This window comes from Oncorhynchus nerka, linkage group LG7 (assembly GCF_034236695.1).
Source record: "Oncorhynchus nerka isolate Pitt River linkage group LG7, Oner_Uvic_2.0, whole genome shotgun sequence".
In the NCBI taxonomy this organism is placed as follows: domain Eukaryota; kingdom Metazoa; phylum Chordata; class Actinopteri; order Salmoniformes; family Salmonidae; genus Oncorhynchus; species Oncorhynchus nerka.
This window is the reverse complement of record NC_088402.1, coordinates 94,364,336-94,388,482: the sequence shown is the minus strand read 5'-3', so window position 1 is coordinate 94,388,482 and position 24,147 is coordinate 94,364,336. Positions and strand designations below refer to the sequence as shown.

General features: G+C 48.0%; 1 protein-coding gene across 1 annotated transcript in view; it reads right to left on the bottom strand.

The window, feature by feature from the left end:
* Nucleotides 1-913: 913 nt before the first annotated feature.
* The window catches only part of plxnb3 (plexin B3), a 297,715-nt gene continuing 274,481 nt past the window's right edge, over nt 914-24,147 (bottom strand). The window contains exons 14-18 of the mRNA XM_065021111.1: nt 21,972-22,108; nt 18,050-18,128; nt 15,087-15,174; nt 4,211-5,822; nt 914-1,349 (exon numbers count right to left, since the gene is read on the bottom strand). Of these exons, the coding sequence (XP_064877183.1) occupies nt 4,212-5,822; nt 15,087-15,174; nt 18,050-18,128; nt 21,972-22,108 (1,915 nt within the window). The 3' untranslated portion in view covers nt 914-1,349; nt 4,211. The remainder of the gene's footprint in view (nt 1,350-4,210; nt 5,823-15,086; nt 15,175-18,049; nt 18,129-21,971; nt 22,109-24,147) is intronic.

Sequence of the window (24,147 nt, the reverse complement as noted above, 5' to 3'; positions counted from 1 at the left end):
TTCTGCCTTACTATTATTCGACCATGCTGGTCATTTATGAACATTTGAACATCTTGGCCATGTTCTGTTATAATCTCCACCCGGCACAGCCAGAAGAGGACTGGCCACCCCACATATGCTCTCTCTAATTCTCTCTTTCTTTCTCTCTCGGAGGACCTGAGCCCTAGGACCATGCCCCAGGACTACCTGACATGATGACTCCTTGCTGTCCCCAGTCCACCTGACTGTGCTGCTGCTCCAGTTTCAACTGTTCTGCCTTATTATTATTCGACCATGCTGGTCATTTATGAACATTTGAACATCTTGGCCATGTTCTGCCTCTACTGTATATAGCCTCTCTACTGTATATAACCTCTCTACTGTATATAGCCTCTCTACTGTATATAGCCCCTCTACTGTATATAGCCTCTCTACTGTATATAGCCTATCTACTGTACATAGCCTCTCTACTGTATATAGCCTCTACTGTATATAGCCTCTCTACTGTATATAGCCTCTCTACTGTACATAGCCTCTCTACATAGCCTCTCTACTGTACATAGCCTCTACTGTATATAGCCTCTCTACTGTATATAACCTATCTACTGTACATAGCCTCTCTACTGTATATAGCCTCTACTGTATATAGCCTCTCTACTGTACATAGCCTCTCTACTGTATATAGCCTCTACTGTATATAGCCTCTCTACTGTATATAACCTCTACTGTATATAACCTCTACTGTATATAGCCTTATTTTTCACTGTCTTTTTACTGTTGTTCTTATTTCTTTACTTGTTCTAATACCTTTTTTGCACTGTTGGTGAGAGCCTGTAAGTCAACATTTCACCTGTTGTATTTGGAGCACGTGACAAATAGACGTTGATTTGATATACATACTTTACTGTAAGAAATTGTGACAAATAGACGTTGATTTGATATACATACTTTACTGTAAGAAATTTTATTTTATTTATTGGACATTTAGAGAGAGACTGCAGGCGGAGGAATCCCAGATGGAGAAGTTGTGGAAAAGAAAGTCATGGTGTATGTTATGAAGAAGCCGTGAAGTCTCGAAAGAGAATGAGGTTTGCCAAAGTCAGGGCCGTCCAGAACGTTTAACATGCAGAGGTTGTAGAGAAGAGTGGAGGGAATGAAAAGGTACTCTTTGAGGACTCCATGGTATTGGGAAGGTCTTCAATGGAGGCTGTAGAGTTGGCTTCCCTCCAGCAGGATTCATGGATGTTACGTGTAAAGAAACTGGAAAGTCCAGGAAGATGGACTGTGGACGCCGCAGAGCAGTTCCTGGGACAGCGCTGTCATGAGCAGTGATACCCTCTAAAGCCTCAGAGCCTGGGAGCTATGGAAGTCTGAAGAAACGAGGGATATAGGTTTTGTTAAGTTATTTTAGGTTGTGTTATAAAGCTATATCAAACCGCGGTTGTTGTTGATGTGTATGGTTGCATTCAGATACATTTTTGTACATTTGAATGTTTCAGTAGTAAGAGACATTTGAGTGAGCGAGAGAGAACATTATTTTGATAGCAGGCCCTGATCCCAAAGACTAGACTGCCCCCTGATGGAGAGAAAGAGAACTACCAGGAAGATGGACTGTGGACGCCACAGACTCAGGCGTAAGAGGAGGGTACATACAGGGACACAGGGACATAGACTCACCCATAAGAGGAGGGTACATACAGGGACACAGGGACATAGACTCACCCATAAGAGGAGGGTACGTACAGGGACACAGGGACATAGACTCAACCCATAAGAGGAGGGTACGTACAGGGACATAGACTCACCCATAAGAGGAGGCTACATACAGGGACACAGGGACATAGACTCACCCATAAGAGGAGGGTACATACAGGGACATAGACTCACCCATAAGAGGAAGGTACATACAGGGACACAGGGACACAGACTCACCCATAAGAGGAGGGTACATACAGGGACACAGACTCACCCATAGAGGAGGCTACGTACAGGGACACAGGGACATAGACTCACCCATAAGAGGAGGGTACGTACAGGGACACAGGGACATAGACTCACCCATAAGAGGAGGGTACATACAGGGACACAGGGACATAGACTCACCCATAAGAGGAGGCTACATACAGGGACACAGGGACATAGACTCACCCATAAGAGGAGGGTACGTACAGGGACACAGGGACATAGACTCACCCATAAGAGGAGGGTACATACAGGGACATAGACTCACCCATAAGAGGAGGGTACATACAGGGACACAGGGACATAGACTCACCCATAAGAGGAGGGTACATACAGGGACACAGACTCACCCATAGAGGAGGCTACGTACAGGGACACAGGGACATAGACTCACCCATAAGAGGAGGGTACGTACAGGGACACAGGGACATAGACTCACCCATAAGAGGAGGGTACGTACAGGGACACAGGGACATAGACTCACCCATAAGAGGAGGGTACGTACAGGGACACAGGGACATAGACTCACCCATAAGAGGAGGGTACATACAGGGACACAGGGACATAGACTCACCCATAAGAGGAGGGTACATACAGGGACACAGACTCACCCATAGAGGAGGCTACGTACAGGGACACAGGGACATAGACTCACCCATAAGAGGAGGGTACGTACAGGGACACAGGGACATAGACTCACCCATAAGAGGAGGGTACGTACAGGGACACAGGGACATAGACTCACCCATAAGAGGAGGGTACGTACAGGGACACAGGGACATAGACTCACCCATAAGAGGAGGCTACATACAGGGACACAGGGACATAGACTCACCCATAAGAGGAGGGTATGTACAGGGACACAGGGACATAGACTCACCCATAAGAGGAGGGTACATACAGGGACATAGACTCACCCATAAGAGGAGGGTACATACAGGGACACAGGGACATAGACTCACCCATAAGAGGAGGGTACATACAGGGACATAGACTCACCCATAAGAGGAGGGTACATACAGGGACACAGGGACATAGACTCACCCATAAGAGGAGGGTACGTACAGGGACACAGGGACATAGACTCACCCATAAGAGGAGGCTACATACAGGGACATAGACTCACCCATAAGAGGAGGGTACATACAGGGACATCTCTTTGTGCCGATCTCTTAACACTTGTGGACTCAGAATTACATAGAGCATCTGACCAATTACGCAAGACTTTAGTCTGAGATTACTGAACTATGAGAGGGAAGATTTAGTTGTCTGAGATTACTGAACTATGAGAGGGAAGATTTAGTTGTCTCAGATTACTGAACTATGAGAGAGGGAAGATTTAGTTGTCTGAGATTACTGAACTATGAGAGGGAAGATTTAGTTGTCTGAGATTACTGAACTATGAGAGAGGAGAGAGGGAAGATTTAGTTGTCTGAGATTACTGAACTATGAGAGAGGGAAGATTTAGTTGTCTGAGATTACTGAACTATGAGAGAGGGAAGATTTAGTTGTCTGAGATTACTGAACTATGAGAGGGAAGATTTAGTTGTCTGAGATTACTGAACTATGAGAGAGGGAAGATTTAGTTGTCTGAGATTACTGAACTATGAGAGAGGGAAGATTTAGTTGTCTGAGATTACTGAACTATGAGAGAGGGAAGATTTAGTTGTCTGAGATTACTGAACTATGAGAGAGGGAAGATTTAGTTGTCTGAGATTACTGAACTATGAGAGAGGGAAGATTTAGTTGTCTGAGATTACTGAACTATGAGAGAGGGAAGATTTAGTTGTCTGAGATTACTGAACTATGAGAGAGTGAAGATTTAGTTGTCTGAGATTACTAAACTATGAGAGAGTGAAGATTTAGTTGTCTGAGATTACTAAACTATGAGAGAGTGAAGATTTAGTTGTCTGAGATTACTAAACTATGAGTGAGGGAAGATTTAGTTGTCTGAGATTACTAAACTATGCCAGAGGGAATCAGGGGTGGGATCAATTTAATTTAAATCCAATCAATACAGTAGATTCATTTCAATTAAATATAATTTCTGATTCTTCAATTTAATTGAACAAACTGTATCTCATGCTTCTGGTGTAGTGTGTCTGGTATGAACGCTCGTTCGATTGGATAAACCCATCTATTGCTCTGTTTCAATATCCACTGGCATACAACTTAGAATGCAGCAACGTATTAGACATTCTAGAATCCAAGAGGTGTTCTAGTGTGGATATTGGATCGTCATAACAACCCCAAGCACCCTCCTGCCCACCTCATAGGCCCTTCCCTGGCCTCACGGATGGGGATTGGCTGGAATGGACTGCTCCCCTCTGTCCGTCTCTCTCCTTGTGCTCACCGACTGGCTGACCAGGGCAGCGGGTGGGCAGGGAAGGAGGCGGGTAGGATGGAGGGGGGATGGTGAGGTGGGGGAGGGAGGGAAGAGGTGGTCTGGGAGATGTGGGGAGAGGTGGGGGTTTAGCAGTGGAGGTGAGGGAGGAGGTGAAGGAGTAAGATGGTTGGTGTTGGGAGGAGCGGGGGCGTGAGGAGGGCGAGGTGTGTGTGCTGCGGGGGAGTTCGGGAGGCGGAGGGCAGTCACTGATCTGTTCCAGGAGAGAGGGCATGTCCCCCTCGATCTTCTCCAGCACCGCCGCCATTTGCTTCTCGATCTGTTCGATCACGCTGTCCATCTGCCAATCAGCAGTACTACTACCATGACCTCTGACCCCAACACCGCCGTGCTCCAGTCCCCCATACATCCCTCCTCCACCCCCACTGCCGTACAGAGAGGAGCAGTAGGAACCCCCGTACCCCCCAAGATCAACCTCCTGGCCGTATGCGCTGGTGTGTCGGCCTAGACTAGGGGAGCTTCCCAGGGCCCCTATGGTATAACTGTAGCCCCCCTCGGACGGTTCGGGTTCCCCCCTGGACATGCTGAACTCTACACTGTGCCTGTCTGCCCTCTGGTCTCTACCAATGGGGCTCGCGTCACCTCTTGGCCCAGTTCTTACTGTTGATCCTGTTCCAAGTTCCCCTGACCCTGCTCCAGATGTCCCTCCCCCTCCCATCTCAATCCCAGTTCCTCCCCCTACTCCCCCACCTCCAGCAGGCCTCTCAGCTACAGCCTCAGGGAGCTGGGTCTGACACCAGCTATTGTCATCCAGCCTCTTCTCCTCTGCTGGAGCCTGCACTGCCGGCCTCCTGTCAGCAGGTGGGGCTATGGCTGCAGCAGTAGTAGTAGTAGCAGCAGCAGGGCCTGGGCCCATGTTGGGGAGTTGGGCGTCCATCTTGTGTCGTTGAGTCGTTGGAGTCTCAGGAGTGACATAGGTTGGTTGCTTCTTCTTGGCATTGCTAGGCAACGATGGTGCTGCTGTGTCGTGGTCAGAGACAGTGACGGGGTCCTGGGGCTTGGTGAGGTCAGGGGTTACGATGGGGGTAGGAGGTGTTTTGGTCTCTGTTGTTGTTTTGGTTTGACCCAATGCGGCGGCCATTTTGCCTGACGTCTTCTTCACGGCTGGCTTCTTTGGCTTGTCCCCCAGAGGTTTGGAGCTGGAATTTGATTGGTTGGGAGGCTGGGAGAGCGGTTCATTATTGGTGGAAGGAGAGATCCCTACAGAGGGACTCAAAGGGTTTCTCCCCCCTCCTCCCCTCTCCTCTCCCCACCTCCTCACCCCGACTCCCCCGTTCCTCTCCTCACGCTCCGGATTAGTTCCAACCGTCACCTCTGGTGTCACCCCTCCTCCCTCACTCTGCCCTCCTCCCTCACTCTGCCCTCCTCCTCCCTGGTCCTCACCCCTTCCTTCCCCCTGCCCTCCTGCCTCCACTTCAGCTGCAGCAGTCTCAGACGCACGAAGACGCTGCATGAAGGTGGTGACTCGGATCGCTTTCTGTGAAAGAGAGAGGGGGGGAGAGAGAGAGAGAGAGGGTGGGAGAGAGAGAGAAGGAAGGGGGAAAGAGAGAGAAGGAAGGGGGAGAGGGGGGAGAGAGAGAGAGAAGGAGGGGGAGAGAGAGGGGGAGAGAGGGGGAGAGAGAGAGAGAGAGGGTGGGAGAGAGAGAAGGAAGGGGGGAGAGAGAGAGAGAAGGAAGGGGGAGAGAGAGAGAAGGAGGGGGAGAGAGGGGGAGAGAGAGAGAGGGTGGGAGAGAGGGGGAGGGGGAGAGAGAGAGAGGGTGGGAGAGAGGGGGAGGGGGAGAGAGAGAGGGGAGAGAGAGAGAAGGAGGGGGGAGAGAGGGGGGAGAGAGAGAGAGGGTGGGAGAGAGGGGGAGGGGGGAGAGAGAGAGGGTGGGAGAGAGGGGGAGGGGGGAGAGAGAGGGGGGGAGAGAGAGAGAAGGAGGGGGAGAGAGGGGGAGAGAGAGAAGGAGGGGGAGAGAGGGGGAGGGGGGAGAAGGAGGGGGAGAGAGGGGGAGAGAGAGAAGGAAGGGGGGGAGAGAGAGGGGAGAGAGAGGGGGGGAGAGAGAGAGAGAAGGAGGGGGAGAGAGAGAGAGAAGGAAGGGGGAGAGAGAGAGAAGGAAGGGGGGGAGAGAGAGAAGGAAGGGGGAGAGAGAGGGGGGAGAGAGAGGGGGAGAGAGAGAGAGAGAGAGAAGGAGGGGGGGAGAGAGAGAGAGAAGGAAGGGGGAGAGAGAGAGGGGGAGAGAGAGGGGGAGAGAGAGAGAAGGAAGGGGGAGAGAGAGGGGGAGAGAGAGGGGGGAGAGAGAGAAGGAGGGGGAGAGAGAGAGAGGTGGGGAGAGAGAGGGGAGAGAGAGAGAGAGAAGGAGGGGGAGAGAGAGAGAGGTGGGGAGAGAGGGGGAGAGACAGAGGGGGAGAGAGAGGGGGGAGAGAGAGAAGGAGGGGGAAGAGAGAGAGAGGTGGGGAGAGACAGAGGGGGAGAGAGAGGGGGAGAGAGAGATAGGGGGGAGAGAGAGGTGGGGAGAGAGAGAGGGGGAGAGAGAGGGGGAGAGAGAGAGAAGGGGAGAGAGAGAGAGGTGGGGGAGAGAGAGAGAGAGGGGGGAGAGAGAGAGAGAGGGGGAGAGAGAGGGGGAGAGAGAGATAGGGGGGAGAGAGAGCAGTGGGGAGAGAGGGGGAGAGTGGGGAGAGAGAGAGAGGGGGAGAGAGAGGGGGGGTAGGAGGGAGGGTTGGAGGGGGGGTGACCAGGGGGTGAGGGAGAAAGATGTAATCAGGCAATACATCCCAGAACAGGACTGTAGATTTGACACATTTTTTGGGGGGGGGAGAAAAACATGTCTTATATGGAGAAACTGTGTGTTTAAGACCAAATATTGATCAGTGAAACACTGATGTCACTGAAGTAAAGCAGTTATAAACACTGAGAGACCTGTGGGATTCTGTGTGACTTCTTCCTCAAGCACCACATGTCACATGGGTCAATGAACCAGGAGCCCCCATAGAGGAATGAGATGGGGCCGGGACTGCATCTCAATAGTCAAATGTTGCTTCCTTCTTTTCCTCAGCTCCTTTCCTTGTCTAGTCGACAGATTTTTCACTTTGTCGCTCTAACCGCTAGGCTACCTACCGTTCTCCTTTCCTTTGTCTGAGCCGTAGAGATCCGCAAGGCTGTAACTACACTATATATATACACAAAAGTATGTGAACACCCCTTAAAATTAGTGGATTCGGCTATTTTAACCACACCGTTGCTGACAGGTGTATAAAATCGAACACAAAGCCATGCAATCTCCATAGACAAACATTGGTAGTAGAATGGCTTTACTGAAGAGCTCAGTGACTTTCAACGTGGCACCGTCATAGGATGCCACCTTTCCAACAAGTCAGTTCATCAAATTTCTGCCCTTCTAGAGCTGCCCCCGTCAACTGTTAAGTGCTGTTTATTGTGAAGTGGAAACGTCTAGGAGCAACAACGGCTCAGCAGCAAAGTGGTAGGCCACACAAGCTCACAGAACGGGACCATTGAGTGCTGAAACGCATAGCGTGTAAAAATCATCTGTCCTCGGTTGCAACGCTCACTACCGAGTTACAAACATCCTCTGGATGCAATGTCAGCACAAGAACTGTTCGTCAGGAGCTTCATAAAATGGGTTTCCATTGCCAAGCAGCCGCACACAAGTCTAAGATCACCATGAGCAATGCCAAGCATTGGCTGGAGGGGTGTAAAGCTCGCCGCCATTGGACTCTGGAGCAGTGGAAACGTGTTCTCTGGAGTGATGAATCACTCTTCACCATCTGCCAGTCCGACGGACAAATCTGGGTTTGGCGGATGCCAGGAGAACGAATGCTTCCTGCCCCAATGCATAGTGCCAACTGTAAAGTTTGGTGGAGGAGGAATAATGGTATAGGACTGTTTTTCAATGTTTGGGCCCCTTAGTTCCAGTGAAGGGAAATCTTAACACTATAGCATAGAATGACATTCTAGACGATTCTATGCTTCCAATATTGTGGCAACTGTTTGGGAAGGCCCTTTCCTGTTTCAGCATGACAATGCCCTGGCCACAAATCGAGGTCCATACAGAAATGTTTAGTCGAGATCAGTGTGGAAGAACTTGACTGGCCTGCACAGAGCCCTCACCTCAACCCCATCGAACACCTTTGGGATGAATTGGAATGCAGACTGCGAGCCAGACCTAATCGTCCAACATCAGTGCCCAACCTCACTAATGCTCTTGTGGCTGAATGGAAGCAAGTCCCCGCAGCAATGTTCCAACATCTAGTGGAAAGCCTTCCCAGAAGAGTGGGGGCTGTTATAGCAGCAATGTTCCAACATCTAGTGGAAAGCCTTCCCAGAAGAGTGGAGGCTGTTATAGCAGCAATGTTCCAACATCTAGTGGAAAGCCTTCCCAGAAGAGTGGAGGCTGTTATAGCAGCAATGTCCAACATCTAGTGGAAAGCCTTCCCAGAAGAGTGGATGCTGTTATAGCAGCAATGTTCCAACATCTAGTGGAAAGCCTTCCCAGAAGAGTGGATGCTGTTATAGCAGCAAAGGGGGGGACCAACTCCATATTAATGACTTCCCAGGAGAGTGGAGGCTGTTTATAGCAGCAAAGGGGGGACCAATTCCATATTAATGCCCATGATGTTGGAATAAGATGTTTGATGAGCAGGTGTCCATATACCTTTGCAGTGTACAGTTGAAGTCGGAAGTTTACATACACTTAGGTTGGAGTCATTAAAACTTGTTTTTCAACCACTCCTTACATTTCTTGTTAATTAAAATTTCTTTGGGACTGGGGGGCTGTATTGAGTAGCTTGGATGAATAAGGCGCCCAAAGTAAACTGCCTTCTACTGTCCCAGATGCTAATATATGCATATTATTAGTAGATGTGGATGGGAAACACTCTGAAGTTTCTAAAACTATTTGAATGATGTCTGTGAATATAACAGAACTCACATGGCAGGCAAAAACCTGAGAAAAAAAATCCAACCAGGAAGTGGGAAATCTGAGGTTTGTAGTTTTTCAACTCATTCCCTATCGAAAACACAGTGTCTATGGGGTCATATTGCACTTCCTAAGGCGTACACTAGATGTCAACAGTCTCTAGAACCTTGTTTAGTGCTTCTACTGTGAAGTAGGGGCTCATAAGGGCTCTTTGAGTCAGAGGTCTGGCAGAGTGCCATGAGCTCGTGACGCGCATTCACGTGAGAGTTCGCTTGCGTTCCATTGCAATTCTACAGACAAAGGAATTCTCCGGTTGGAACATTATTGAAGATTTATGATTAAAAACGTCCTAAACATTGATTCTATACTTCGTTTGACACGTTTCTACGAACTGTAATCTGACATTTCGTCTGAAATGTCACCTGGACCTACCCGCGCGTCGTGAGTTTGGATTGTATACTAAACGCGCAAACAAAAGGAGGTATTTGGACATAAATGAGGGACTCTACCGAACAAATCAAACATTTATTGTGGAACTGGGATTCCTGGGAGTGCATTCTGATGAAGATCATCAAAGGTAAGTGAATATATATAATGCTTTTTCTGACTTCTGTTGACTACACAACATGGCGGGTATCTGTTTGGTTGTTTTGTTGTCTTAGCGCTGTACTCAGATTATTGCATGGTTTGCTTTTTCCATAAAGCTTTTTTGAAATCTGACACAGCGGTCAGGTTCAAGGTTCATCCTTGGGAGCAATTTCCAAACGCCTGAAGGCACCACAATCATCTGTACAAACAATAGTATAAACACCACGGGACTACGCAGCCGTCATACCACTCAGGTAGGAGACACGTTCTGTCTCCTAGAGATGAACGTACTTTGGTGTGAAAAGTGCAAATCAATCCCAGAACAACAGCAAGGGACCTTGTGAAGATGCTGGAGGAAACAGGTACAAAAGTATCTATATCCACAGTAAAACGAGTCCTATATTGACATAACCTGAAAGGCTGCTCAGCAAGGAAGAAGCCACTGCTCCAAAACCACCATAAAAAAGCCAGACTACGGTTTGCAACAGAGAGAGAGAGAGGCCCCCAAACTTGGGTTTGGGACCTGAGAAAATCTATACTAAAACTCAAACCCTGGCCCTGCCCTCTAAGTAAGTCCCCATCATGGTCTCCAGCCGTTCATCTAATCTGTGTTCCCTACATCAGTGCAGATGAAGGAAAGGAAACAAGGGAAGGATTCAAGGAAAGGAAGTCACTTGAGATGCACCCGAAGAAGAGGAGCGGGGCAGAGCAGATGGAACTCTTCGGGGATTGGCTGAGTGACGTTGGGCTGGATCAGAGTGGGATGGGTTTAGGGAAGAGAGTCTTCATCTCACCAATCAGCCATTATCAACACATTTCCTCTCTCTCTCTCTCTGTCTCTCTCTGTGTTCCTCTCTCTCTCTGTCTCTCTCTGTCTCTCTCTCTCTCTGTGTTCCTCTCTCTCTCTCTCTCTCTGTCTCTCTCTCTCTCTCTCTCTCTCTCTGTCTCTCTCTCTCTCTGTCTCTCTCTGTGTTCCTCTCTCTCTCTGTCTCTCTCTCTCTCTCTCTCAGTTCCTCTCTCTTTCTCTCTCTCTCTTGCTGTTTCTCTCTCTCTCTCTCTCTCTCTCTCTCTCTCTCTCTCTCTCTCTCTCTCTCTTTCTCTCTGTTTCTCTCTCTCTCTGTTTCTCTCTCTCTGTTCCTGTCTCTGTTTCTCTCTCTCTCTCTCTCTTTCTCTCTGTTTCTCTCTCTCTCTCTGTTTCTCTCTCTCTGTTCCTCTCTCTGTTTCTCTCTCTCTGTTCCTCTCTCTCTCTCTCTCTTTCTCTCTGTTTCTCTCTCTCTCTGTTTCTCTCTCTCTGTTCCTGTCTCTGTTTCTCTCTCTCTCTCTCTCTTTCTCTCTGTTTCTCTCTCTCTCTCTGTTTCTCTCTCTCTGTTCCTCTCTCTTTTTCTCTCTCTCTCTGTTTCTCTCTCTCTCTCTGTTTCTCTCTCTCTCTCTGTTTCTCTCTCTCTGTTCCTCTCTCTGTTTCTCTCTCTCTCTGTTTCTCTCTCTCTGTTCCTCTCTCTTTTTCTCTCTCTCTCTCTGTGTTCCTTTCTCTATATAGTGCACTACCTTTGTCTAGGCCCTATAGTGCTCTGGTCAAAACCAGTGCAAGCGAATGCAGCACTATCGTCTTCAGCTGGTGTTCAGCCAGGTGATTCTGAACACTTTTACAATAATGACATGATTTGCCGTGAGATTAGCCGTGAGATTAGCAGGCCATCAGAAATGAGTGAAGGTTGATTTGGTGTGTGTGACTCTCTCTCTATCTCTCCAGATACTACTACTACCGTACCTTCAGCTCCTGGGAACCACATGCAGGGGAGACAAGAGGGTTAAGGGGGGTTAATCATGCTGCTACTACAGTACATCACTACATCCTCCTGGATATCCTTCATCATAATCATCATCACCATCATCATCAACATCATCCTTGGAAACAACCAAAGGAGGCTGGTGGGCGGTAATCTGGGAGGACAGGCTCATTGTAACGTGTAATCTGGGAGGATAGGCTCATTGTAACGTGTAATTTGGGAGCATAGGCTTATTGTAACGTGTAATCTGGGAGGACAGGCTCATTGTAATGTGTAATCTGGGAGGATAGGCTCATGGTGACGTGTAATCTGGGAGGATAGGCTCATTGTAACGTGTAATCTGGGAGGATAGGCTCATTGTAACATGTAATCTGGGAGGATAGGCTCATTGGGAGGATAGGCTCATTGTGGGAGGACGTGTAATCTGGGAGGATAGGCTCATTGTAACATGTAATCTGGGAGGATAGGCTCATTGTAACATGTAATCTGGGAGGACAGGCTCATTGTAATGTGTAATCTGGGAGGATAGGCTCATTGTGACGTGTAATCTGGGAGGATAGGCTCATTGTAACATGTAATCTGGGAGGATAGGCTTATTGTAACGTGTAATCTGGGAGGAAGGCTCATGGTGTGTAATCTGGGAGGATAGGCTCATTGTAATGTGTAATCTGGGAGGATAGGCTCATTGTGACGTGTAATCTGGGAGGATAGGCTCATGGTGACGTGTAATCTGGGAGGATAGGCTCATTGTAACGTGTAATCTGGGAGGATAGGCTTATTGTAACGTGTAATCTGGGAGGATAGGCTCATTGTGACGTGTAATCTGGGAGGATAGGCTCATTGTAACGTGTAATCTGGGAGGATAGGCTCATTGTAACATGTAATCTGGGAGGACAGGCTCATTGTAATGTGTAATCTGGGAGGATAGGCTCATTGTGACGTGTAATCTGGGAGGATAGGCTCATTGTAACATGTAATCTGGGAGGATAGGCTCATTGTAACATGTAATCTGGGAGGATAGGCTCATTGTGACGTGTAATCTGGGAGGATAGGCTCATTGTAACATGTAATCTGGGAGGATAGGCTCATTGTGACGTGTAATCTGGGAGGATAGGCTCATTGTAACATGTCATCTGGGAGGATAGGCTCATTGTAACATGTAATCTGGGAGGACAGGCTCATTGTAATGTGTAATCTGGGAGGATAGGCTCATTGTAACATGTAATCTGGGAGGATAGGCTCATTGTAATGTGTAATCTGGGAGGATAGGCTCATTGTAACGTGTAAAATGGGAGGACAGGGTCATTGTAACGTGTAATCTGGGAGGATAGGCTCATTGTAACGTGTAATCTGGGAGGATAGGCTCATTGTAACGTGTAATCTGGGAGGATAGGCTCATTGTGACGTGTAATCTGGGAGGATAGGCTCATTGTAACATGTCATCTGGGAGGATAGGCTCATTGTAACATGTAATCTGGGAGGATAGGCTCATTGTGACGTGTAATCTGGGAGGATAGGCTCATTGTAACATGTAATCTGGGAGGATAGGCTCATTGTAACATGTAATCTGGGAGGATAGGCTCATTGTAATGTGTAATCTGGGAGGATAGGCTCATTGTAACGTGTAATCTGGGAGGATAGGCTCATTGTAATGTGTAATCTGGGAGGATAGGCTCATTGTAACGTGTAAAATGGGAGGACAGGCTCATTGTAACGTGTAATCTGGGAGGATAGGCTCATTGTAACGTGTAATCTGGGAGGATAGGCTCATTGTGACGTGTAATCTGGGAGGATAGGCTCATTGTAACATGTAATCTGGGAGGATAGGCTCATTGTAACATGTAATCTGGGAGGATAGGCTCATTGTGACGTGTAATCTGGGAGGATAGGCTCATTGTAACATGTAATCTGGGAGGATAGGCTCATTGTAACATGTAATCTGGGAGGACAGGCTCATTGTAATGTGTAATCTGGGAGGATAGGCTCATTGTAACGTGTAATCTGGGAGGATAGGCTCATTGTAATGTGTAATCTGGGAGGATAGGCTCATTGTAATGTGTAAAATGGGAGGACAGGCTCATTGTAACGTGTAATCTGGGAGGATAGGCTCATTGTAACGTGTAATCTGGGAGGAAAGGCTCATTGTAATGTGTAATCTGGGAGGATAGGCTCATTGTAACATGTAATCTGGGAGGACAGGCTCATTGTAACATGTAATCTGGGAGGATAGGCTCATTGTAACATGTAATCTGGGAGGACAGGCTCATTGTAATGTGTAATATGGGAGGATAGGCTCATCGTGTTTGATACCTTTCCGTTCTTTCCATTCCAGCAAGGAGCACATCCTCCTAAATGTTTGCCCACCAGCCTTCTCTGGAAACAACAATGTAATAATCTGCATCATCATCATCATCATCAATTTAAACCAGTTAAATCAATCCAAATATTTTTCTCATGAGGGGAACTTGTTATGAGCAGTAGTACCAGTTCGATGACTGGAGTAGCCCAGGACTGAACTAGAGGATAAAACCTGGAACAGTAGAGGACATACGTTAGGACTAATGTTGCATTCAAGACCACTGGGAACTGGGGGAAAAAACAAGTTCCGACTTGGAAATATCTTTCTGAACGATCATCCTAGAGCTCTGACTTTCCAACCTGAAGATCACTGACATCATGATTTGATCCTGTTCCTTAGAGATCCCAGTGGGGTCATGATGTGACCTTGTTCCTTAGAGATCCCAGTGGGGTCATGATGTGACCCTGTTCCTTAGAGATCCCAGTGGGGTCATGATTTGACCCTGTTCCTTAGAGATCCCAGTGGGGTCATGATGTGACCTTGTTCCTTAGAGATCCCAGTGGGGTCATGATTTGACCTTGTTCCTTAGAGATCCCAGTGGGGTCATGATTTGACCTTGTTCCTTAGAGATCCCAGTGGGGGTCATGATGTGACCCTGTTCCTTAGAGATCCCAGTGGGGGTCATGATGTGACCCTGTTCCTTAGAGATCCCAGTGGGGTCATGATTTGACCCTGTTCCTTAGAGATCCCAGTGGGGTCATGATGTGACCTTGTTCCTTAGAGATCCCAGTGGGGTCATGATTTGACCCTGTTCCTTAGAGATCCCAGTGGGGTCATGATTTGATCCTGTTCCTTAGAGATCCCAGTGGGGTCATGATTTGATCCTGTTCCTTAGAGATCCCAGTGGGGTCATGATGTGACCTTGTTCCTTAGAGATCCCAGTGGGGTCATGATTTGATCCTGTTCCTTAGAGATCCCAGTGGGGTCATGATTTGATCCTGTTCCTTAGAGATCCCAGTGGGGTCATGATGTGACCCTGTTCCTTAGAGATCCCAGTGGGGTCATGATTTGACCCCGTTCCTTAGAGTTACCAGTTGTCTTGAAAGCACCAATAGAGATAAAACAGTTACGAATGCGAGGAGGATTCTTACCCTCCACTTGGCCTTAGCAAAGTTCTTCTCAAACTGGGCACACACTCCCTCCTTCAGGTTCTTCTCCGAGGCCCCGTTACCAGCAATCCTGACCGACAGAAAAATAAACATGTTAACGACAACGTTCATTGAGTTAGTGTGTGTGTGTGTGTGTGTGTGTGTTAGTGTGTGTGTGTGTGTGTGTGTGTGTGTTAGTGTGTGTGTGTGTGTGTTAGTGTGTGTGTGTGTGTGTTAGTGTGTGTGTGTGTGTTAGTGTGTGTGTGTGTGTGTTAGTGTGTGTGTGTGTGTTAGTGTGTGTGTGTGTGTTAGTGTGTGTGTGTGTGTGTTAGTGTGTGTGTGTGTGTTAGTGTGTGTGTGTGTTAGTGTGTGTGTGTGTGTGTTAGTGTGTGTGTGTGTGTTAGTGTGTGTGTGTGTGTTAGTGTGTGTGTGTGTGTGTGTTAGTGTGTGTGTGTGTGTTAGTGTGTGTGTGTGTGTTAGTGTGTGTGTGTGTGTGTGTGTGTGTGTGTGTGTGTGTGTGTGTGTGTTAGTGTGTGTGTGTGTGTGTTAGTGTGTGTGTGTGTGTGTGTGTTGTGTGTGTGTGTGTGTGTGTGTTAGTGTGTGTGTGTGTGTGTGTGTGTGTTAGTGTGTGTGTGTGTGTGTGTTAGTGTGTGTGTGTGTGTGTGTTAGTGTGTGTGTGTGTGTGTGTGTGTGTGTGTGTTAGTGTGTGTGTGTGTGTGTGTGTGTGTGTGTGTAGTGTGTGTGTGTGTGTTAGTGTGTGTGTGTGTGTGTGTGTGTGTGTGTGTGTGTTAGTGTGTGTGTGTGTGTGTGTGTGTGTGTTAGTGTGTGTGTGTGTGTGTTGTGTGTGTGTGTGTTAGTGTGTGTGTGTGTGTGTGTTAGTGTGTGTGTGTGTGTGTGTGTTAGTGTGTGTGTGTGTGTGTGTGTGTGTTAGTGTGTGTGTGTGTGTGTGTGTGTGTGTGTGTGTGTGTGTGTTAGTGTGTGTGTGTGTGTGTGTGTTAGTGTGTGTGTGTGTGTTAGTGTGTGTGTGTGTGTGTGTGTGTTAGTGTGTGTGTGTGTGTGTTAGTGTGTGTGTGTGTGTGTGTGTTGTGTGTGTGTGTGTGTGTGTGTGTGTGTGTGTTAGTGTGTGTGTGTGTTAGTGTGTGTGTGTGTTGTGTGTGTGTGTGTGTGTGTTAGTGTGTGTGTGTGTGTGTGTGTGTGTGTTAGTGTGTGTGTGTGTGTGTTGTGTGTGTGTGTGTGTGTGTGTTAGTGTGTGTGTGTGTGTGTGTTGTGTGTGTGTGTGTGTGTGTGTGTGTTAGTGTGTGTGTGTGTGTGTTAGTGTGTGTGTGTGTGTGTGTTAGTGTGTGTGTGTGTGTGTTAGTGTGTGTGTGTGTGTGTGTGTGTGTGTGTGTGTGTGTGTGTTAGTGTGTGTGTGTGTGTGTGTGTGTGTTAGTGTGTGTGTGTTAGTGTGTGTGTGTGTGTTAGTGTGTGTGTGTGTGTGTGTGTGTGTGTTAGTGTGTGTGTGTGTGTTGTGTGTGTGTGTGTTAGTGTGTGTGTGTTAGTGTGTGTGTGTTAGTGTGTGTGTGTGTGTGTTAGTGTGTGTGTGTTAGTGTGTGTGTGTGTGTGTTAGTGTGTGTGTGTGTGTGTGTGTGTGTGTGTGTGTGTGTTAGTGTGTGTGTGTTAGTGTGTGTGTGTGTGTTGTGTGTGTGTGTGTGTGTGTGTGTTAGTGTGTGTGTGTGTGTGTGTGTGTGTGTTAGTGTGTGTGTGTGTTGTGTGTGTGTGTGTGTGTGTGTGTGTTAGTGTGTGTGTGTTAGTGTGTGTGTGTGTTAGTGTGTGTGTGTGTGTGTGTGTGTGTGTTAGTGTGTGTGTGTGTGTGTGTTAGTGTGTGTGTGTGTGTTAGTGTGTGTGTGTGTTAGTGTGTGTGTGTGTTAGTGTGTGTGTGTGTTAGTGTGTGTGTGTGTTGTGTGTGTGTGTGTGTGTGTGTGTTGTGTGTGTGTGTGTGTGTGTTAGTGTGTGTGTGTTGTGTGTGTGTGTGTGTGTGTTAGTGTGTGTGTGTGTTAGTGTGTGTGTGTGTGTGTGTGTGTGTGTGTGTTAGTGTGTGTGTGTGTGTTAGTGTGTGTGTGTGTGTGTGTTAGTGTGTGTGTGTGTGTTAGTGTGTGTGTGTTAGTGTGTGTGTGTGTGTTAGTGTGTGTGTGTGTGTTAGTGTGTGTGTGTGTGTTAGTGTGTGTGTGTGTGTTGTGTGTGTGTGTGTGTGTGTGTGTGTTAGTGTGTGTGTGTGTGTTGTGTGTGTGTGTGTGTGTTAGTGTGTGTGTGTTAGTGTGTGTGTGTGTGTTAGTGTGTGTGTGTGTGTTGTGTGTGTGTGTGTGTTAGTGTGTGTGTGTTAGTGTGTGTGTGTGTGTTAGTGTGTGTGTGTTAGTGTGTGTGTGTGTGTTAGTGTGTGTGTGTGTGTTAGTGTGTGTGTGTGTGTTAGTGTGTGTGTGTGTGTGTTAGTGTGTGTGTGTGTGTGTGTTAGTGTGTGTGTGTGTGTGTGTTAGTGTGTGTGTGTGTGTGTGTGTGTGTGTGTTAGTGTGTGTGTGTTAGTGTGTGTGTGTGTGTGTGTTAGTGTGTGTGTGTGTGTGTGTGTGTGTTAGTGTGTGTGTGTGTGTGTTGTGTGTGTGTTAGTGTGTGTGTGTGTTAGTGTGTGTGTGTGTGTTAGTGTGTGTGTGTGTTAGTGTGTGTGTGTGTGTAGTGTGTGTGTGTGTGTGTGTTGTGTGTGTGTGTGTGTGTGTGTTAGTGTGTGTGTGTGTTAGTGTGTGTGTGTGTTAGTGTGTGTGTGTGTTAGTGTGTGTGTGTGTGTGTGTTAGTGTGTTAGTGTGTGTGTGTTAGTGTGTGTGTGTGTGTGTTAGTGTGTGTGTTAGTGTGTGTGTGTGTGTGTTAGTGTGTGTGTGTTAGTGTGTGTGTTAGTGTGTGTGTGTGTTAGTGTGTGTGTTAGTGTGTGTGTGTGTGCTCACCACTTGTGTAAGAGAGCATCTGTAGCTGTGATTCTCAGCATCTGGTCCACCTCCATCAGTCTACACACCAACTCCTTAGCTGAGATGGGGAGAGAGAGAGGATGTGCAGTACAGTAAGTCATTGTTATATGTAACTGCACTACATTACGCCCCTCTAGTGGACCTGCACTACATTACGCCCCTCTAGTGGACCTGCACTACATTACCCCCCTCTAGTGTACCTGCACTACATTACCCCCCTCTAGTGTACCTGCACTACATTACGCCCCTCTAGTGGATCTGCACTACATTACCCCCTCTAGTGGACCTGCACTACATTACGCCCCTCTAGTGGACCTGCACTACATTACCCCCTCTAGTGGACCTGCACTACATTACGCCCCTCTAGTGGAACTGCACTACATTACGCCCCTCTAGTGGACCTGCACTACATTACCCCCTCTAGTGGACCTGCACTACATTACCCCCTCTAGTGGACCTGCACTACATTACGCCCCTCTAGTGGAACTGCACTACATTACGCCCCTCTAGTGGATCTGCACTACATTACCCCCTCTAGTGGACCTGCACTACATTACCCCCGTCTAGTGGACTTGCACCTCATTACCCCAGTCTAGTGGAACTGCACTACATTACCCCCTCTAGTGGACCTGCACTACATTACCTCCCTCTAGTGGACCTGCACTACATTACCTCCCTCTAGTGGACCTGCACTACATTAGCCCCCTCTAGTGTACCTGCACTACATTACCTCCCTCTAGTGGACCTGCACTACATTACCCCATCTAGTGTACATGCACTACATTACCTCCCTCTAGCGGACATGCACTGCATTACCCCCTCTAGTGGACCTGCACTACATTACCCTCTCTGGTGGACCTGCACTACATTACCCCCCTCTAGTGGACATGCACTACATTACCCCCTCTAGTGGACCTGCATTACATTACCCCCTTCTAGCGGACCTGCACTGCATTACCCCCTCTAGTGGACATGCATTTCATTACCCCCTCTAGTGGACCTGCACTGCATTACCCCCTCTAGTGGACCTGCACTACATTACCTCCCTCTAGTGGACCTGCACTACATTACCTCCCTCTAGTGGACATGCACTACATTGCCCCCCTATAGTGGACATGCACTACATTACCCCCTCTAGTGGACCTGCATTTCATTACCCCCTCTAGTGGACCTGCACTACATTACCCCCGTCTAGTGGACTTGCACCTCATTACCCCAGTCTAGTGGACCTGGCTACATTACCCCCTCTAGTGGACCAGCACTACATTACCACCTATAATGGACATACACTACATTACCCCCACTCCAGTGGACCTGCACTACGTTACCCCCTCTAGTGACATGCACTACATTACCCCATCTAGTGGTTGTCTCTACATTACCCCCTCTAGTGGTTGTTTCTACATTACCCCCTCTAGTGGTTTTTCAACATTACCCCCTCTAGTGGTTGTCTCTACAATACCCCATCTAGTGGTTGTCTTTACATTACCCCCTCTAATGGTTGTCTCTACACTACCCCCTCCAGTGGTTGTCTTTACATTACCTCCCTCTAGTGGACCTTTACTACATTGCCCCCTCTAGTGGACAGGCACTACATTACCCCCTCTAGTGGACCTGCATTACATTACCCCCCTCTAGCGGACCTGCACTGCATTACCCCCTCTAGTGGTTGTTTCTACATTACCCCCTCTAGTGGTTGTTTCTACATTACCCCCTCTAGTGGCTGTCTCTACATTTAACATTTTGGTCATTTATAACAGGGGTTTCCAACCCTGGTCCTCCAGAGTTGGGCTGTTGGGGGTACCGGAGTTGGGCTGTTGGGGGTACCCGAGTTGGGCTGTTGGGGGTACTGGAGGACCGGAGTTGGGCTGTTGGGGGTACTGGAGGACCGGAGTTGGGCTGTTGGGGGTACTGGAGGAGGGCTGTTGGGGGTACTGGAGGACCGGAGTTGGGCTGTTGGGGGTACTGTAGGACCGGAGTTGGGCTGTTGGGGGTACTGGAGTTGCGCTGTTGGGGGTACTGGAGTTGGGCTGTTGGGGGTACTGGAGGACCGGAGTTGGGCTGTTGGGGGTACTGGAGGACCGGAGTTGGGCTGTTGGGAGTACTGGAGGAGGGCTGTTGGGGGTACTGGAGGACTGGAGTTGGGCTGTTGGGGGACTGGAGTACTGGAGTTGGGCTGTTGGGGGACCGGAGGAACTGGAGTTGGGCTGTTGGGGGTACCGGAGGACTGGAGTTGGGCTGTTGGGGGTACTGGAGGACTGGAGTTGGGCTGTTGGGGGACTGGAGGACTGGAGTTGGGCTGTTTGGAGGGGGGACTGGAGGACTGAGTTGGGATGTTGGGGGACTGGAGTTGGGCTGTTGGGAGGACTGGAGTTGGGCTGTTGGTGGGACTGGGGTTGGGCTGTTGGTGGGACTGGGGTTGGGCTGTTGGGAGGACTGGAGGACTGGGGTTGGGCTGTTGGGGGACTGGGGTTGGGCTGTTGGGAGGACTGGAGGACTGGGGTTGGGCTGTTGGGGGGACTGAGTTGGGCTGTTGGGGGACTGGAGGACTGGAGTTTGGCTGTTGGGAGGACTGGAGTTGGGCTGTTGGTGGGACTGGGGTTGGGCTGTTGGGAGGACTGGAGTTGAGCTGTTGGTGGGACTGGGGTTGGGCTGTTGGGAGGACTGGAGGACTGGGCTTGGGCTGTTGGGGGGACTCGGGTTAGGCTGTTGGGAGGACTGAGTTGGGCTGTTGGGGGGACTCGGGTTAGGCTGTTGGGAGGACTGAGTTGGGCTGTTGGGGGGACTGAGTTGGGCTGTTGGGGGGACTCGGGTTAGGCTGTTGGGAGGACTGAGTTGGGCTGTTGGGGGGACTCGGGTTAGGCTGTTGGGAGGACTGAGTTGGGCTGTTGGGGGGACTGGAGGACTGAGTTGGGGAAACACTGATTTAGCAGACACTCGTCTCATCCAGAGCGACTAATTGTGGAACTAAGGATCACAGCGAAGACAACCTGTATATCCCAGTCAGTTCTGGCAGGTAAAGGGGACATCCGTGTTGGTGCATTAAAGACCACAGTAAGAAGTGATTTTTTTCTTCTTCAGAGTTGTGTACCTGGAACAGAGATGTCGTCCCAGTAAGGAGCGTCAGTCAGTCATTGTGTTGTCGTTGTGTTGTCGTTGTGTTGTTGTTGTGTTGTCGTTGTGTACCTGGAACAGAGATGTCGTCCCAGTAAGGAGCGTCAGTCAGTCATTGTGTTGTCGTTGTGTTGTCGTTGTGTTGTTGTTGTGTTGTCGTTGTGTACCTGGAACAGAGATGTCGTCCCAGTAAGGAGCGTCAGTCAGTCATTGTGTTGTCGTTGTGTTGTCGTTGTGTTGTCGTTGTGTACCTGGAACAGAGATGTCGTCCCAGTAAGGAGCGTCAGTCAGTCATTGTGTTGTTGTTGTGTTGTTGTTGTGTTGTCGTTGTGTACCTGGAACAGAGATGTCGTCCCAGTAAGGAGCGTCAGTCAGTCGTTGTGTTGTCGTTGTGTTGTCGTTGTGTTGTCGTTGTGTACCTGGAACAGAGATGTCGTCCCAGTAAGGAGCGTCAGTCAGTCATTGTGTTGTCGTTGTGTTGTCGTTGTGTTGTCGTTGTGTTGTCGTTGTGTTGTTGTTGTGTTGTCGTTGTGTTGTTGTTGTGTTGTCATTGTGTTGTCGTTGTGTTGTCATTGTGTTGTCGTTGTGTTGTCGTTGTGTACCTGGAACAGAGATGTCGTCCCAGTAAGGAGCGTCAGTCAGTCGTTGTGTTGTTGTTGTGTTGTCGTTGTGTTGTCGTTGTGTACCTGGAACAGAGATGTCGTCCCAGTAAGGAGCGTCAGTCAGTCATTGTCGTTGTGTTGTCATTGTGTTGTCATTGTGTTGTCGTTGTGTTGTCGTTGTGTACCTGGAACAGAGATGTCGTCCCAGTAAGGAGCGTCAAACTCAAACTCCCCAGCTATGATACGACAGAAGATGATCCGGTTGTGAAGGTCTGTGTCCTCTTCTTCTGTCTCGTCGTAGAAGGGAGGATTCCCCGACAGACTGAGAGAGAACGGAGACAAAACATGAAATACAAAGATCATTTCCATCAGACACATTTGCAGAAGTCATTCTCAAACTTTACATAAATTTAAGTAACCAATATTTTTACTAATAATGACAAGTTACTACTGGGGACAGGACTAGTCATTATGATGTTATTACTGGGGACAGGACTAGTCATTATGATGAGTTACTACTGGGGACAGGACTAGTCATTATGATGTTACTACTGGGGACAGGACTAGTCATTATGATGTTATTACTGGGGACAGGACTAGTCATTATGATGTTACTACTGGGGACAGGGCTAGTCATTATGATGTTACTACTGGGGACAGGACTAGTCATTATGATGTTACTACTGGGGACAGGACTAGTCATTATGGTGTTACTACTGGGGACAGGACTAGTCATTATGATGTTACTACTGGGGACAGGACTAGTCATTATGATGTTACTACTGGGGACAGGACTAGTCATTATGATGTTATTACTGGGGACAGGACTAGTCATTATGATGTTACTACTGGGGACAGGACTAGTCATTATGATGTTACTACTGGGGACAGGACTAGCCATTATGATGTTATTACTGGGGACAGGACTAGTCATTATGATGTTACTACTGGGGACAGGACTAGTCATTATGATGTTACTACTGGGGACAGGACTAGTCATTATGATGTTACTACTGGGGACAGGACTAGTCATTATGATGTTACTACTGGGGACAGGACTAGTCATTATGATGAGTTACTACTGGGGACAGGACTAGTCATTATGATGTTATTACTGGGGACAGGACTAGTCATTATGATGTTACTACTGGGGACAGGACTAGTCATTATGATGTTATTACTGGGGACAGGACTAGTCATTATGATGTTATTACTGGGGACAGGACTAGTCATTATGATGTTACTACTGGGGACAGGACTAGTCATTATGATGTTACTACTGGGGACAGGACTAGTCATTATGATGTTACTACTGGGGACAGGACTCGTCATTATGATGTTACTACTGGGGACAGGACTAGTCATTATGATGTTACTACTGGGGACAGGACTAGTCATTATGATGTTACTACTGGGGACAGGACTAGTCATTATGATGAGTTACTACTGGAGACAGGACTAGTCATTATGATGTTACTACTGGGGACAGGACTAGTCATTATGATGTTATTACTGGGGACAGGACTAGTCATTATGATGTTATTACTGGGGACAGGACTAGTCATTATGATGTTATTACTGGGGACAGGGCTAGTCATTATGATGTTACTACTGGGGACAGGACTAGTCATTATGATGTTACTACTGGGGACAGGACTAGTCATTATGATGAGTTACTACTGGGGACAGGACTAGTCATTATGATGTTATTACTGGGGACAGGACTAGTCATTATGGTGTTACTACTGGGGACAGGACTAGTCATTATGATGTTATTACTGGGGACAGGACTAGTCATTATGATGTTATTAATGGGGACAGGACTAGTCATTATGATGTTACTACTGGGGACAGGACTAGTCATTATGATGTTACTACTGGGGACTAGTCATTATGATGTTACTACTGGCGACTAGTCATTATGGTGTTATTACTGGGGACAGGACTAGTCATTATGATGTTACTACTGGGGACAGGACTAGTCATTATGATGTTACTACTGGGGACAGGACTAGTCATTATCATGTTACTACTGGGGACTAGTCATTATGATGTTACTACTGGGGACTAGTCATTATGGTGTTATTACTGGGGACAGGACTAGTCATTATGATGTTATTACTGGGGACAGGACTAGTCATTATGATGTTATTACTGGGGACAGGACTAGTCATTATGATGTTACTACTGGGGACAGGACTAGTCATTATGATGTTATTACTGGGGACAGGACTAGTCATTATGATGTTACTACTGGGGACAGGACTAGTCATTATGATGTTACTACTGGGGACAGGACTAGTCATAATGATGTTACTACTCGGGACAGGACTAGTCATTATGATGTTATTACTGGGGACA